Genomic DNA, 17,969 nt, shown 5'->3' with positions numbered 1-17,969 from the left:
CTAGGAAATTCCAAACTGTCTCACATTTTCCTTTCTTATTCTGAGCCTTCCAAACTGTTCCAATCTCTGCCTGTTACCCAGTTCCAAACTCATTTCCACATTTTGGGTATCTTTTCAGCAACGCCACACTCTACTGGTACCAATTTACTGTATTAGTCCATTTTCATGCTGCTCTAAAGGCATACCACAGACTGGGAAATTTACAAAAGAAAGAGATTTAATTGGACATCTCACCATCCTGTCTCACATGGGTGACAGTGGGCAAAGAGAAAATGAGAAAGAGACAAAAGCAGAAACCCCTGAGAAAACCATCAGATCTTGTGGGACTTATAACGACGAGAACAGAATAGGGGAAGCCATTCCCATGATTCAATTAACTACCACCGGGTCCCTCCCATAACATATGGAATTATGGGAGTACAACTCAAGATGAGAGTTGGGTGGGGACACAGAGCCAAACCATATCACTGGGTATCTGGGAAAAACACAAACTTACTGTCTCACACTTATGGGTGCCAGAAATAAGAAATTAAGGTGTTGGTAGGACCAGATTCCTTCCAAAGTCTCTAGGAAAGGCTCTGTCCCAGGATTCTCTCCTAGCTTCCTGTAGATCCTTGGCCTGGGGCTGCACAACCCCACCTTCATGTGAGATTCGCTCAGTATGCATATATTTGTGCTGAAACTTTCCCTTTATATGAGTAGACCAATCATAGTGGATGAGGAGCCATCCAAATGACATTTTAAAACTTGATTAACCACAGTAGAGATTCCACCTCCCAATACCTTCACATTCTGAGATTCTAGGTGTTAGGATTTCAATGTATTTCTTTATGTGCAGGACACAGTTCAACCTATAACATACTTGATATGTATTTTAAGTATATTAGTTGTTCATTGGTTAATATTTATTTCAGCTAGTCAAATTACTAAAGAACAACTTAAGTTGCTAGATAATTTAGACCACTGAGATAGACATAGTTTTTAAATGATCAGAAATACTCAAATATCTGTTGTATTGTTACATATATAATGATATTTATACATGTGTATGTGTATGCATGTATATATGTATATAAAATGCAGTAACTTCTAATGATGGATCAGATTCAGTTGAGGTCAGAAACCCCAGCATAAATAGCAGTAACTGCTAGTTTATTGATTGATAAAGGACTTCAGCTCTGAAATATCTATTAATAGACAGTAGCATTAGAGAATTAAAGCTTTCAATCAGTTCTCAATAATATCTATCTATACTGGGCATCCAGAAATACAAATAATGAGATTTTGGTGAGGTGAAGGACCCATGGTCTTAGAGGCAAAACAGTATTTGAGAGTCACTGCTGTCCCTCACCTTCCAAGTGGTTGAACCTCTCCCTGCCCTTCTCTGAAGGTTTTCTGAGTTTAAACTGGGATTATCATGCTCCATGTCTCTCATGGGATTGTTGGATAAGAGCCTATGAGTGGGCAAACATACAGTCTTAATAATACAGTATTATGGGCTGGTTATTCAAATAGTGATCCTTTTTGTTTGGTTTTGTTTTCCTATTTTCTAGTCAACAAGCACAAGCCATGGATCGAGACTTCGTATCATGGGGTCATAACTGAGAACAATGACACAGTCATTTTGGATCCACCACTGGTAGCCCTGGATAAAGATGCACCAGTTCCTTTTGCAGGTAAGATTATGTTTTGGGTGGCTGGGCTTGGCTCACTTTGAAGATGTGCTGTGAAGCCTCTGCAAAGCCCAGGATATGGCTTTATAGCTATTGTCACCAACCTATGCATCTCTAGATCAGCCTGTGATGTTAAAGCTATATGCCTTTTCTTATTTCCAGGGGGGATACTGGTTCTCTTTTTTTTTTCTTCATCTTGCCTCCAATGCAAGACCCTTGTTTCTTTTTCTTCTAAGGGGTGATAAATTGCTGAAGTGGCCTGTGGAGTTGGAGAAGTTGCTCTAGTAAGGGTCTTAGGGGAATTTTACCCATAGAGGGATGACCTGTTGTTCCTACTAGCCACATATAATTGATGAACTTGGTAGCTTGGTAAACTGGCAAGAGAAAAGGGGGAGAGAGGAAGACCAGGAAACATCTGCTAAGAGTGGCACAGGGTCTTATCCTTGAGCTTCCAAGTGGGTGTATCTTTGGAGGAGGAATCCCCAGACAGTGCCATATTTCACTCCCAGTCTTGTGGCTAGAGAGCCTCACTATCATCAACGCTACCTCTGCTTCCTCCTTGGATCCTGTTCAAGGGATAGGCCGCAGGAGGGGTGAGTGAGGAACTCAGCTATGTCTCATGTTTCCATGGATTTTGATGAAGAGAAGGGACTGGTGATGGTGGTGGAAGGAGGGATTAGACAAAGGGTTTCTGAAGATGCCTGCATCATGAGTAATATTGTTAACATTTTGTAACTGTCAGGAGAGAGACAGGAAATTTAATGAAGGTTTTCAAGATTTCTAGAAGATTGCTTTATGATAGATGGGTGCCAGGCTGAGGTTTTCACCATAATGAAGTCTTTTTTTCTGACAGTTTGTCTGCTACATTCTGAGCTACTTGGGCAAAGAAAAGGGGGTTCTTCTGCACCTCTAAGAGATAAGCTCTGTGAAGACATCTTTTATTCTAGAATATTATAAAGTATGGAGTGAGAAGGTAGGTTAAATGGGGAAATTAAGATAAACCCATAAGCATTCTTGCAAAGAGTGAGGGAGACGCTCTTTACCCCCAGAAGAAAGCTTTTTTTTTTTTTTTTTTTTTTTTTTTTTTAAGAACTTACGTGGTGTTAAGAATTGAGGCATTTCCATACATTTCCCAATCACTCTCAGAGTCCCAGTTTTAACAAATGCCAGTTGGAAATATATACTCCGTGCAGTCTTTACCACAAAAGATGAAGTATCTTCCCTGGACCTTCTTTGCCAGTCTAGGAAGACTCCAGCACATCTCTTTCTTGGACATAGCTGATGATGGTATTGAGCTTAGTCGGCAATTCTTAGCGATCCCTGGAAATGAGATTTTTAAACAAATATTAGTAAAAATGTTTGGGTCATAGAAATGCTCAGTTTATTATGCACTTAAAAAAATAGATGCCGGATGTAGTGGCTCTTGTCTGTAACCACAGCACTTTGGGAGGCTGAGGCAGGAGAATCACTTGAGGCCAGGAGTTCAAGACCAGCCTGGGCAACATAATCAGAACCCGTCTTTAAAAAATAAAATAATAGTAATAATAATTAGCTGGGCATGGTGGTGCATGCTTAGTTGTAGTTTCTCAGGAAGCTGAGGCAGGAGGATCGCTTAACTCAAGGAGTTTTAGATGATTGCTGTGAACTATGATTGTATCAACTGCACTCTATTCTAGGTGACAGCAAAACATGAATAGAAACAACATTTAAAACTTGGGAGATTTAGCATAAAAATGCAGGATTATAGTTTATCTTGATCAATCAGATCTGAAATACAGGGCTGAGTGTGGCTTTTCTTTTTCCCCTGAGCGTGAGCCCCTGGCTTCCCTCAGCCCCTTCCCTCAGAGCCTATTTTACGCAGAGGTCCTTCCACCAAGCAGATCCTCTCATTCACCCTTCCATCTGAACATGTGACCCCTCTTTCAAATATGGCAGAAAATAAATGACAAACAGGAAGTAATCAGATGATATGAAGTTGTTGCAGTGTGCTGAGGCTGGCACTTAAAAAAATCAGCAATGTGTCTGATTGTATGTCTGCCTTTAACATCCTGTTCTTTCATGTCCTTTAATGTAAAATAGTGAAAGGGAAACTGAAGTCATTGAAAAAGCTGTTCTACAGTAAAGTCATAAGCTCTCAAATGTACAGACCAGAATAAAAAAAAAAACAAACTCTAACTAATCTGATATTTGAACGTTTGAATTTACAAAAGGTTATTTAAGTTTGTTGGTTATAGGGCTGCAGAAAAATTAAATGTTTCATCTGAAGACTCACCAAAAGATTTCCTTAAGTTATGAACCCATCAAATGCCTTTAAACTTTGTATTCTGACCGTTAGATGCACCCACAACTGTTCAGCACTTCTTGAAACCATAGTTAGTTTCTAAGCCAAGCTCTGAGTAGTTATTTCCATTTAAAGACAACTTCTATACTTCTGTTATTTGCAGCTGCCTTAAAAAAAATCTAGCTTAATGCATCAAAATATAATCCTCCAAGCTCTTAGGGGTAAAAAATAAAGGTGCTTTTTAGAATAGCCAGAGCTATTTTTCTCAGTGTTATTTATGATCAGTTCTAAGACAGGACACAAGGCACTAGCCATCCATCCATGCTGCAGGCATTTATTTTAAAACATTTGTCTTAAAAAGAAAATACCGAAGATTTATTTCAGATCCCTATCATTCTCATAAAATTGAAAAATTCATATCTGCCAACTCCATCACTCCTCGAAGTCAACCGAAGCTTTTAGCTCTCCCTTATCAACTGCCCTTGTATTGTATGTCAGTTTTTCCACCCCTTTCCCAGTGGTTTTTATTTCCCATTTAGCCCAGGAGGTAGGCTATAAGCTTTGTGGAAGAGAGTTCCATCCATACCACTTGTGCTCTGTTTTATTTCTCTTACCTGTCTCCCCCTTTAATTTTTTTTAAGAAAAATGTTCTATACATAGATTCTGCCAATATATCATTTAGAATCATATATGATTTCAAGTGATTTTCGTTTAAATAAATATGATTGCCTTTTGTATATAAGTGTAAAATTCAGGGATTTAAAGTAGCTTTTGTGGTAGATCTCCTGATTACAACTATAGCAAGTGAGGTATATGAGATAAGTATTTATTGTTGAAACTGTGGATAACATAGTGAAACACACAGAAAAAGAATGAAGTATATGTTTTTATAACCCCAGAGAGACTCTTTTAACATTTAGTATATTTCCTTCTTGTAATTTTTCTACTTTTTTTTTTTTTTTTTTTTTTTTTACCTTCATGCTTGTAGCCCCAGCACTTTGGGAAGCTGAGGCAGGGAGGATTGCTTGAGCCCAGGAGTTTGTGATTATACTAGGTGCTCATGCTTGTACAAGCCCCAGCACTTTGGGAAGCTGAGGCAGGGAGGATTGCTTGAGCCCAGGAGTTTGTGATTACACTAGGTGCTCATGCTTGTACAAGCCCCAGCACTTTGGGAAGCTGAGGCAGGGAGGATTGCTTGAGCCCAGGAGCTTAAGACCAGCCTGGTAAACATGGTAAGATCTTGTCTCTGCAAAATAATAATAATGATAATTAATAGTAATTAGCTGGGTTTGTTGACATGTACCTATAGTTCCAACTACTCAGGAGGCTCAGGTAGGAGGATCAACTAAGCCTAGGAAGTTGAGGCTGCCATGAACTGAGATTGTGCCATTGCACTCCAGAGCAAGACCCTATCTCAAAAAAATGTGTTATTATACCTCATTTTGAATACTAACATATTTTTTCCCATTAAAGTAATGAAAATTTGCCATTTTATTGCATATTTTTCTTCAACTTTTTAAATGGCTGCATGATTTCCTACTTAATGGGTGTTCTAGAGTTTACCATTCTGTTTGATTGGCAATATGTCTATTTTCAATTCTCTTTTATTATAACATGTGTCCACATTTCAGATTCTGTTGTTTGGATGGATTTCCAGAATTGTAGATAATTGGCCAAGCATTTTACAGGTTGTGAAACATGTAAAATTGCTTTCCAGAAAAGTTCTATGAGTTTGCAATTGCATTCAAGCCACCCAAGCCCCTCAGTCCCTGGCCCTCATAAGGTTCATTTTAATGGTGTGATTTAGTAGTAGCTTTACTGTCATCTGTAAAATAATAGAAGCTTTCCAGGGCTGTGTGTTGTTTTGATGAAATTTAGAGTGTCTATGAGACATCTTGCAATGCTTCAAGATATAGGGGAAGTTTAATAAATTTGAGTTTCCTATTCCATCCCCTCCTCCCTGCCAGTTTTGCAGGGGAGATAACTAACTCAGAGAGGCTGAGCAACTTGCCCAGCATCCGAGAACAGGCCAGCCTGGGGTGAATCTAGAGCTAGGGCTTCTCAGCACTTACTCTGAGTTCTCTTTCCCTGTGATACTGCCTTTTGATACCTGCCCCACCAGATCAGTAAAGTGCTGATGCTCAGTCAATGAAACCTCCCTCAGATTTGAATCAAGTCCATTATTAGACTTGACTCAATTCTCAACCCAGTGTCTGAGCTCTGTAGATTTGACCTTCTTAGAGAATCAGATACAGAAAAAAAATTCTTGAGTAACAATGAAAATCCTGTCCACTGCCTGGCAAGAAAAATGATAATGAAAGCAAGTGGGCACACTGTGAACTTATTAATTTCTACCTGTGCCCCACTGAGGCCTGTTAGGAAACTGTAGAGACTTTTAAATTTGAAGGGAATTAGATTGCCTTTCAGAGATGATAGAACTGCTCATTTGTCTACATTGGGCCAGTCTGGACTTGTCTTTTATAAGGACAGGGCTGCAGAGAATGATCAGGCATAATTGGCTGACTTGTCAGGCTGGGTGACTCTCTGAGGGCTGCCCAGAAAATTGCCTGGGACGTGATTTGGCCTGGTTTGATTAGCTGGTTATAGTGCTGGTTGCAGCTGGGAATGCTCTTTCATACATGGTTAACTCTGTTTATCCTTTTGTTGAGGGTCTGCCAGTCTATCTGCCTCCTTATCTTTGGACCTGCCTCAGGGCCTTCTTCATGCATCAGGCCCTGTAGGTGCCTGATGGCAAAGACCCTCCTGCAGGATTGGGAGAGGTCCTTGGCAAAGCCTCTCTCACACGCTTGGGATATCGATGTGTCTTATGGAGAGAAGGGAAGGCAGGGGTTGTGAATGGTCACAGGCTTTGGCCCAAACTCACGTAGGCTCTGCTGCTTATTAGCTGTATGAACTACTTTGAGGGGCAGTTTCCTTAAATTTAAAATGGGGATAATCATAGTACCCACTCCTGGTGTTAATATGTGGGATAAGTAAGATACTAATGCAAAGTGCCTAGAGCTCTCACTGGGGGAAATCATAGTTGTGATAATCATAGCAATGGTAATAATGAGGGTAATCAGAGTAATCAAAATTTGTATTATTATCAATAAGCCACAAGTGTTTGGTTCATTTTGGGTTGATTACAATGGTGCAATTATAATCTGTGATAATTTTTTAAAAAGAAAAGTTTTGAGTTTGTTCTAAGGCTTGACCACCCATTTGTACTATCAAGCTATGCTGCCTAGATTGTTGGATAGTATAATGGGTAGTGTAATAGTGTAGGGACCATCAGCTAGATAATGTAAGAGAAAGTAGTTTGAAGATTGTGCAGAATTCTTTTTTTTTTTTTTTTTTTTTTTTTTGAGACGGAGTTTCACTCTTGTTACCCAGGCTAGAGTACAATGGCGCGATCTCGGCTCACTGCAACCTCCGCCTCCTGGGTTCAGGCAATTCTCCTGCCTCAGCCTCCTGAGTAGCTGGGATTACAGGCACATGCCACCATGCCCAGCTAATTTTTTGTATTTTTAGTAGAGACGGGGTTTCACCATGTTGACCAGGATGGTCTCGATCTGTTGACCTTGTGATCCACCTGCCTCGGCCTCCCAAAGTGCTGGGATTACAGGCTTGAGCCATCGTGCTGGGCCAGAATTCTATAAATAAGTATCAGTTGAGAATAAATTTTGTTATATTCTACCTATAATGTATCCCTATGGAGTAATGTTAGCTGCAAGACACAGTTTCAGAGTGTTGCAAACCATGTGTCCTATTACACACACACACACACACACACACACACACACACCTTACCAACCTTGTGGAACAGATAGGTCAGCCATTATGATTCCATTTTGCAAATGAGGACATGGAGACTTAGAGACATTTCACAAACTGCTCAAGCTTACCTAGCCAGGTTGGATCAGCCCTGCCACATGATTCCTTATTCTCAGATGCCAAGTCCTGCCTCTTCCTCCTCTGCCAGTTTTCCAATGCATAGGACGTACCTCATTGGAAGTGCAAGATTTACGTGATACCCAGACTTAGTGTCAAAGAGTGCTGAATCCCATGCTGAGTAAGTCATTCCTCTTTAAGTTTCCTTCCTGATCATGTCCAGGAGAAAGGTACAGCTTGGGAGGTCTAAGACATCTTCAACACTCAAATACTTGCTAATCACTCTTTTGGACAAAGAGGGAGCAAGTTCTATCACCGAGCCTTCAGTAAGTGACATCAGGCTAGAATTTTAATAACATTCTGTTGTATTTTATTTAGGTTATTCTCTATTCAAGGCGAGAATTGCTGGCTTTTTTTTTTTTTGAGACGGAGTTTCGCTCTTGTTACCCAGGCTGGAACGCAATGGCGCAATCTCGGCTCACTGCAACCTTCACCTCCTGGGTTTAGGCAATTCTCCTGCCTCAGCTTCCTGAGTAGCTGGGATTACAGGCACGCACCACTGTGCCCAGCTAATTTTTTGTATTTTTAGTAGAGACGGGGTTTCACTATGTTGACCAGAATGGTCTCAATCTCTCGTGATCCACCCGCCTCGGCCTCCCAAAGTGCTGGGATTACAGGCTTGAGCCACCGCGCCCGGCCTGAATTGCTGGCTTTTTGTTTTAGTCATTCTCTTTTAAAACAAATGCACTTGAGTTTTTAAAAACACGAAATGAGTAAAACAAATGGTAAGTAAACTAGTATTTAGGCAGTTTATGGAAGCAGCAAAAGTGATAAAAGATCTGTGAGAACCATGTGGGATATTGTGGAATAACCACATCAGGACCTCAGTCCCCCATCCAGCGCCTTCAGGATCATGGTCTCAGGACCCAGCCATCTTCTGTCTGTCCTGCCTCACAGCCCTCTGAGCTCTAAACTTGCAGCACAGGATGCCATCCACCTCAGTCTTACAGTAGATGTGACTTTGCATTCCAAGCTGGTTTGTTTGGGGGCTGTTCCCGAGGCCCAGAAGACAGGGTATCCCCTGGCATCCCACTCTGCTTCCTGGGCAGTCACATGGCTTCAGCCAAAGGTCAGTTCATCACCCTCCCTGCAGAAACTCAGCTTCAGACCTATCTGGAATCTGCCATTGGAGCTACTGCCTCTCATCTGTAAGATTCTATTTTGTACTTCTCCATCATATTCCATGCTCAACCTTGGTGCCCCAGTTCTGTCCAACCATGGTGCCCCAGTTCTGTCCATGGCATCCTGATTGGAAGGGGTTTACTGGCAGCAGCTGGGGACCTGTGAGGATGGGCACACACAGCTCCTCCTGTGTTGAGTGGTCAGAGGCAGGTTCCGAAGGCATGAAGGCCATGGAGGAAAGCTGAAGAGGATGTCCCAAGGGAAGATGGCTGGAGGAGGGAATAAGAGCCAGTACAGAGGAAGGAGGACAGGGGCAGGTTTCAGTCAGCCAAGAATAGGAGGGTAAAAGGTCCCTTACAGGTAAGTAAATATCCACAGCAGGGACCATAGCTTTCATGGTTTAATTGATGGTAGAAGGTGAGGGATGGGGTCAGCAAGGCATGTTTCACCATGTACCAGTAACTCTTACCCAGAGTTTTGGACTTCTCAATGAGAAGGCTGTGGCTAGACCCTGCTTTAGGCCAAACTAATGTTTAGGGGACAATCAGTGGATACTCTGGGGCCATTTTCCCTCACTAAGTTTCAAAGGGGACACCCAGGGAGACAGACTATCTTGATTTTCTTGGAAAGGAAGGATTTCCCAGGATGTGTGACTTTTAGTGCTGAAACCAGGAAGGTCCTTGTAAACCGGAGTGAGCTGGTCACCCTAACAGGAGCATGTGGAGTTTCAGGCTAGAACACTTGAGCACTGGCACTAGGAGATAGCTTGAAAGAAGCATTTTAATGCAAAAATTTCAAGTTTTCGGGGACTCTGAGTTAATGACAATACTATTCTAAAGATGAATAATGTCAATAATATTAGCGGATCTGGTGCCAGCCCATATACTAACTGTGCAAATTAGAAACAGGTGCCCCTTCTTACAGATGGACGCTCTCTCACTCCAGAGCACATGGCTTGGCAAGTCGAGAAAGAGGTGGATTTCTGCCCCTACTTGTCCCCTGGGTGATACATCATTTTACAGAAAACAACTTGTACACAACATCACTGAAAATTAGCTAATGTTTATACTCACCAGGCACTATTTTACACACACTATATCATAATTTTAACAGCAATCCTCTGAAATAGACATTATTATTTTATAGGAGAGACTGATGTTAAGACAGATTGTATAATTTGCCAAGAACACAGTAGTAATGGTGCAGTTGTAATTTCATCCCAGATGTCTCCAAATATTGCTGTGCAACAACCACCCCAAAACTTAGGCGCACCAAACGACAACCATTACTCCTTTCTTCTGAGTCTTCCTGCTTATTGGGCAGCTCTGCTCATCTGAGGCAGGCTCAGCTGATCTCAGCTGGGCTTGTTCATGTGTCTACAGCCTGTTAATGGATAGGCTGTGGGCTGGCTGATCTGTAGGGTGACTTTGGCTGGGATGATACTGTTCTCCATGTGTTCTTCCAGCAGGTTAGCCTGAGCTCCTTCCTTAAAGTGCAGAAATGTGAAAGCACTTTAGCAAGCAGCTACTTATGAGAAGTTTGTTACTGTTTCTGTTAGTCCATTTTCACTGAGAACTTACTCAAGAGAACAGGATGGGGGAAACCACCCCCATGAGCCAGTCTGCTCCCATTAAGTCCCTCCCTTGACACTTGGGGGCTATAATATGAGATTAGATTCTGGTAGAGACACAGAGCCAAACTATATCATTGTCCCACTGGCTAAAGCAAGTCCCAGAGCGAAACCCAGAGTCGGTGCAGGAGTGGGCTCCTAAAGGGCAGGGGGGTGCAGGGGCATCAGTGCAATCATTCTGTCAGAGCTCAGCTATAGGTCACAATTATTCACACCCCTATTTCATGCAAAACATGCTTACCTCTATTTTGCCCCCACTCAAAAAAAATTGTATCCAATATGGCATCTGGCTTAAAGATCAATATTTTGTGATTCTTACCAGAACTGGATGCAGCTCCTCTTGATCAGAGGCCAATAAACTAAAATGACAAGGTTTCTTCCCACACATAGACACCAGGGGAAGAAAAACTCAATAAAACCCCCACTCAAAGAGGAGAAGAATGGGAGGCACATAGCTACCACAGGTATGGCCCATGGCAATTCTGATATCCTTCTGGAAAAATGTTGCCAGGTACTCCCATTGTGAGAGTGATTCTGCTCCTTTAAAAGGGGATCCCCATCCATTGTTCCCTACTGCTCCCTGTTAACCACTCTCCTCTTTCATCATTTCATTCTGCTACATCCCAAGTCCAGGCGACCTGGCAGGAGTCTGCAGAATCCTCCTGAATTCAGGATCCTGGGCTCAGTTCCTAAGAAAATTCTTTGTTTCATTCATCTTTACCTCAGTGGCTGACTCTGTCCAGCCTCAGTGCATGACAGTGATTCAAACCTGGAACTCCAAAGTTAGGGCTCTTTATACAATGAATCAGGAAAAACAAAAAGAACAAAACCTCCAACCACGTTTCTTTTTTTCTGTTGGAAGAATGCTTTGGAAGACCCAACAAGCTCCAAGCTTAAAGACATTCTGGGAAATCAAGGACTCTAAATCAATGGCATGCTTCATTGACAAGTTATGATGCAAATATGTGATGGTGTTTTCCCTGCTCCCTGCCCCAGTGGTCAGATTCCAAGCCCCATGACCCAGCCCACCTGACCAGCTGTGATTGGACCTGGGGTGGGCACCTGATCCAAGTTGAGACCTAACTTGCTACCTGGATTGAAAAGATCAAATTGTCCAATTAGCTTCCTGTTTGAGTGCTGAGAGGTTAAAGGGATGGGGGTGCAGGGCAGATGGGGATGGTGGGAAGCATGTGGGGAAAGGGGCAACTGTTGCAGATGAAGCTTCCATAACATACTCAAACTGCAGTTAGGAGTACCCTGTCAGCAGAGTGAGGGGAAGACAGTGGTCCCAAGAGAGCAGCAGATGTGTGCCCAGATGGAAGGGAGTGCGTGGTCCCTGAAGGGAACAGTAGCCTCAGTTCCTGAGTGGTCCTGGTATCATATTGATCCTGAATTTCCACAAAATCATATTTGTTGCTGTACTTTTACCCAATCTATCTCTTGAGATGGATGAGTAGGTATGTCTCTATCCTTGGAAACCAAAGAGGCCTAATGAAAACCACCTGTTAGATAGTTTATTGTGTTAAGGGGACATGGGGCATCATTCAAGCTGCAGAAGAATGAAGGGCCCAAGAAAGCTTAGATAAGATGGCAGCATAGAGAAGAGAATTTGAAAACATTGAGGGAATTGTCTTTTAAAAGACAACTGGCAATCACCACAGCAAAATCAATGCTATTGAGAACCAGCTTCTATGGTCAGTAATTAGAGTATTTAATAATCAAGCTTAGACAAGTTAATACCAGTTCAAATTCCTCCTCCAGAAGCCATTTCTGTGGCTTACTACAGTGGCCATATTGAATAGGCCTGGAATTGGAGCCCACCACAAATATTAATTATGAACATGAATTTTTAAGGTTAATGGTTTTACTTTAATGGGAATTTGGGGCCTTTGAAAATACTGAATGTCTCAGACTTGTTTGAGACCACAAACCAAAGAACAGGAGTACAACCAGGCACTTATAGTTCATTCTGCTTGGCAGAGTGTCCAGAGTGAGATCACTGAATACCTTGGCATGATTTCAGAGCTTGATTTTATTATCTTGTAGCTGCCTGTAATCACAGACGAGGCATCAAAGGCCAGCTGTCCCCCATGAACCTTGACAGTCTATATAAACTAATTACTTCTTTATGAGCCATCCTTTCACAGGTTTGAAGAGAGGGCCTATTAAGCCAAGTTCAATATGATCTACAAACTTTCAAAATTATAATTATTTATCTAAGTTACGGTGCTGTGCCATGGTAAGTGACATCATTTGCAATGGTTGGCTTGGATGGCTGTGACTACACTGAAATACAATTTGTGTATTTTTTTAATGGAAAGGTGAACTCCAGTGTTTCTGCACATTAATGATACCAATAGCAAATTTCGAAGAGCATGGAATTTAAAAAAATTTGGGAAATGAGGGCACATTAGCAAAAGGCTTTTTTCTAACTCTGCCAGGCTGTGGATTACAAGGAGAAACTCTTTCTTCTCTTTGTCCCCAAATCCCTTGCATGGCCTTGGCCCTCCTGTTTTTTGTACCTCTCTTGAACTCCCTAAAGAGGTGAGACACCAGTTATAACACTCACTGCAGCCTGCCCCTCTGTCACTCCTTGGGCCATTCCTCTTGGCTGCTGTTCCCATCTGCACTGAGGCTGCCTGTGCTGCTCTGTCTCTCTGAGATGAGGCTCCACACCAGACTCACATGTGGCAGGCTGGCCAAACCACTGGGGTGGATGCTTTCTCAGCCTCTGCCTCTTGGTGATCACTGCCTGCCTCTGGATGCTCGTTAATCCCGCACTGTCCTCAGCAGCCCACCCTGAGCTGACATGCCCCTGGGTCATGCTGTCCCCCCTTAATCGCCTCTCTCTGCAGCCAAGGGGGATCAAAAGGCCTTTCTATTCTGGCATACTCTTGCTCAGGAGCTCCATCAGAGGTGTTGTTTGAACTCTTAGTGATACTGTTCTTTCTGTAATCTCAGTCTTTCCTTGTCAGAGAAGGCTTGATGCTCTGAGGTTTTAGGTCTGAGTGATGTATTCAAATACAGGCCTGAGCTGTCCCATGGTGGGTAAACTTAGACTCAAGCAAGTTTCTGCTGCTGATTCTGACCTGTGCCTTCTCAATTGTTTCTCATGTGTAGTGCTTTTCTTCTCTCTCAAGAGCTGCTATTCCTGCCTCTCATCTAGTTTCCACTGTGTCTATCCACTCACTCCTCCTCTCATGCCCACATTCAGTTCATCAGACATGACTATAAATGCATCAAGTTGATTTACAAAGAAGGCACTGAGCCAAATGCAACCCAATGTGGTGTAATCAGACAACAGGGGAGTGCTGAGAGGGGCCATAGAATTCCACCTGCTCCATATCAAAGTCCCACGTCTGCCCCATCCAGGACTTGATATCAGCACTGATCTCATATGAAGTGGATTCTTCTTTCTTGAGTAGCATTCTCGTGGCATCCATCCTCATGGCCACAGCTCCTGTAGTTCTAATCCTCTGCCCCAGCACTTGCCACAGTGGAGTGTACTTGTCTATTCATGAGCCTCCCTTCTCACTGGTCTTAAGTGGCAGTGTCTGAATCTAGTGCTGAGCACCAAGTATGTGCTCAGTTAAAGTTTGTTGAATAAAGGAATGGCAGATTGTTATGTTACATGTCTAAGCTGACCTTTCAGCCTTTATGCTTTTGGCATGTTTGCTCCTGGGCTCAGTACCTAATTCTGCAGCACTTTCAATGCGATCTATTTCAATGTCCGCTCCCCATACCAGAGCAGGCTCGTTTATCCTTACGTCCTAGCATGCCAGCTAGCTTAGAAGTTATCAATAAGCATTTGTTGACTTGAATTGGAAAGGAGAGAGTGGCTTATAGCCCACCATGGTGGTAGAGAGAGAGGGGCACGTCTCAGCCCGATGCTTACATTGCACCCTACGGAGGTTAATGCCAACTACTGGTGGCCCTCTTGTTACTTAGGAGCAATGGCATCCCAGCTGGTGTGCTTCCCAGATCACTACACACAAGCTTAAGGTAGCCAATGAAGGAAGAGGCCTGGCTAGGGGAAATCTGGACTAGAGGGGACTGTGGTGGAAACAGAACAAAGAAAGGGACTGATATCACCCAGCATTGGGTGATTATTTTTTAAGAAGGTTGTTTTTTAAAAAATTAAATTCTTTATTTTGAGGGAATTTTAGATCCATATGCAGTTGTAAGACATACAGAGAGATTATGTGTATACTTTATTCACTTTCCTCCAGTGATAATATGGTGCAAAGCTATGGTAAAATTTCACAAACAAAATACTGATGTCGGTACAAAACCAAAATATCGATGTTAGTACAGACAAGATACAGAGCATTTCTGTCACCACAAGGATCCCACAGTGCCCTTTTGTGGCCACACCCACTCCCACCCCCTCTCACCTCCTCCCACCCCCTCCCACCCACCTATCCTTAACCTTGACAACCACTTATCTGTTCTCATTCAGTAGTTTAGTCCTTTTAAATGTATGATATGAATGGAATCATACAGTAAGCAACCTTTTAGCATTGGCTTTTTTCCCTCTTAACATCATTTTCTGGAAATTCATCTAAGTTGTTGTCTCTATAAATAGTCTGTTCTTTATATTGTTGAGTAGTAGTCCCTAGTGTGGATATACCACAGTTTTTTTTAAACCATTTTTTTCACAGAAGGACATCTGGATTGTTACCAATTTAGGGCTATTATGAATAAAGCTGCTGTAAACATTTATGTAAAAGCTTTTGTGTGAACATAACTCTTCATTTTTCTGGGAAACATGTAAGGAGTACAGTTGCTGGGTCATGTAGCAGTTGCATGTTTAGTTTTTTGAGAAACTGCTGAACTGTATTCCAGCTGTAGCATTTTACTTTTCCTACCAGCAGTGTGTAAATAATACCATTTCTCTGCATCCTCACCAGCATTTGATCTTGTCACTGTTTTTTATTATCGTCATTTAGGTGTGTATGTAGTGTTATCTCTTTGTGGTTTTAATTTGCATTTCTCTAATGGCTGATGATGTCAAATGTCTTTACATGTGCTTATTTGCCACATGTATATCCTCTTCCATGAAATGTCTTTTGTTCATTTCATGATTGGATTAGGAGTTTCGTTATCTATATTCTTACAGTTGAGTTTTGAGAATTATTTACATATTCTAAATATGAATCCTTTGTCAGATATGTGCTTTGTAAATATTTTAAGTTAATTTTGTATAAAGTAAAACCTGTACAGTTAGGTTGAGACTCCTTTATTTTTTATTTTTTGTCTATGGATATCTAATTCCTCCCTCATCCATTTGTTGAAAAGTTTATCTTTCCTCCATTGAATTCCACCCCAGTCAAAAATCAGCTGGACATCGTTTGAGTCCATTGAAGCCACCATGACAAAATGCCATGACCTGAGTAACTTATAAGAAACAAATGTATATCTTACCATCCTGGAGCCTCGAAAACTCAACATCAGGATACCAGCATTGTTGATTTCTGCTGAGGCGCTTCTTTCTCCTAAGTGGATGTCACCTTCTAGCTAAGTCCTCACAGGGTAGAAAGGGGGAGCTTCCTGGGGCCTGTGTTATAAGGGACCTAATTTTAATTATGAGGGCTCTGCCCTCCTAAAGGCCACACCTCCTAATACTGTCACCTGGGTTATTAGGTTTCAATGTACGTATTTGCTGCAAGGGCACACACATTCAGAGCATAGCAGGCATGGTTGTATGGGTCTGTTTCTGGATTCTCTACCATTAATCTTTGTGTCAGTGGCTCCACCAAAATTACATAGTCTTGATTATTGTGGCTATATAAGTCTTGAAATTGTGTAAATGGGTTACTCTCAATTTATTTTTTAAAACTTTTATTCTATTTCTTTTACGTTACCAAAAAGTTTTAGAATAATCTTATCTATAGCTACAAAAAAAAATTCTGCAAGGATTTTGACAGGTACTGAGTTAAACATGTATAGCAACTTTAGGAGAGTTGACATCTTACCTCATTGTGTCTTCCAGTGCATGAGCGTGCTCTCTCTACATGTGTTTATATTTCATTTCTTTCATTCGTGCTGTATAGTTTTAAATATATATTCCTGCACATATTTTCTGATATTTATAGGTATTTCATTTTTTGAGTGACTGTAAATAGTATTGTATTTTTAATTGTGTTGCATTTGCTTTTATTGCCAACATATAGACACACAATTGTGTTTTTATGCATATGGTTCTATGTTTTATGTTATGCAACCTTGCTGAATTTACTTAAAATTCTAGGATTTTTCTTTTTGGTAGATTTCTTGGGACTTCCTATAGAGACAATCAGGTTGTGCAGTTTGGGAGTTTTATGTCTTCTTTTCTGATCCTTTGGGTTTTATTTCCTTTTTATTGTCTTTATACTGACTAGAACTTTCAGTATGATATTGAACAGAGATGATGAGAAAGGATATCTTTGTCTTGTTCCCAGTCTCAAGGGAAAGCATATTCGGTCTCTTTCACTAGTAAATATGTTACCTGTAGAGGTTTGGTAAATGCTCTTTTTCAAGTTGAGGTAGTTCTTTATTTTGGGGTTTCTGTGAGGTTTTTAAAAAATTATAAATAGGTATTGATTTTGTCAAATACTTATTTCCTGCATCCATCAATATGAATATGTAATTTTTCCTCTTTCCTTTGTTAATAACACTGATTGATTTTCAAATGTTTAATTGATCTCACATCCTTAAACTAAATTCTACTTAATTGTGGTATATAATTCTTTTTATAGGTTGCTGAATTCTGTGTGCTAATGTTTTAGTGATAATTTTTTTATCTGTATTCATGAGGAATATTAGTCTGTAGTTTTCTTTGTATTGTCATTGTCTAGTTTTATGTCAAGGTAATAGTACTTCACAAAATGGGAAGTTTCTCCTCCTATTTTCTGGAAGAGATTGTGTAGAATTGGTATTAATTTTTCATTACATGTTTGTTAAAATTCCTGAGTGAAAGTCTCTATGACAGTGCTTTTAGGGGAGTTTTTAAATTATTAATTCAATTTTCTTCATAGTTGCAGAGCTCTTCGAATTGTCTATTTGATGTAAAATGGGTTGTAGTATGCTCTGTTTTTCAAATAATTTATCCATTTTGTCTAAGTTGACAAATTCATGTGCTGACAACTTTATGTAGTTGTTCATAGTATTGTCTGTAGTATCCTTTTGTTATCTGCAGGTCTGGAATGATATCTGCTTGTTTGCTCCTTATATAGATAACTTATATTTTCACTATTTCATATTTTTTGCAGATTTATCAATTTTATAAATCTTTTCAAGCAAACAGCTTCTTATGTTGATTTTCTTTACTGCT

At 41.0% G+C, this 17,969-nt stretch overlaps 1 protein-coding gene across 3 annotated transcripts in view; it reads left to right on the top strand.

Annotated features, from left to right (window-relative positions):
- Positions 1-17,969, top strand: part of CLSTN2 (calsyntenin 2) — a 669,035-nt gene that overhangs the window by 245,068 nt on the left and 405,998 nt on the right. For all 3 annotated transcript variants that reach the window (XM_002759542.6, XM_078354097.1, XM_078354096.1), the window contains one exon: positions 1,554-1,676. In XM_002759542.6, coding sequence (XP_002759588.1) covers positions 1,554-1,676 — 123 coding nt within the window. The remainder of the gene's footprint in view (positions 1-1,553; positions 1,677-17,969) is intronic.

Source organism: Callithrix jacchus, chromosome 17 (genome assembly GCF_049354715.1).
Source record: "Callithrix jacchus isolate 240 chromosome 17, calJac240_pri, whole genome shotgun sequence".
Lineage (NCBI taxonomy): Eukaryota > Metazoa > Chordata > Mammalia > Primates > Cebidae > Callithrix > Callithrix jacchus.
Note: the sequence above shows the minus strand (reverse complement) of the source record. Positions and strands in the feature narration are given on the sequence as shown.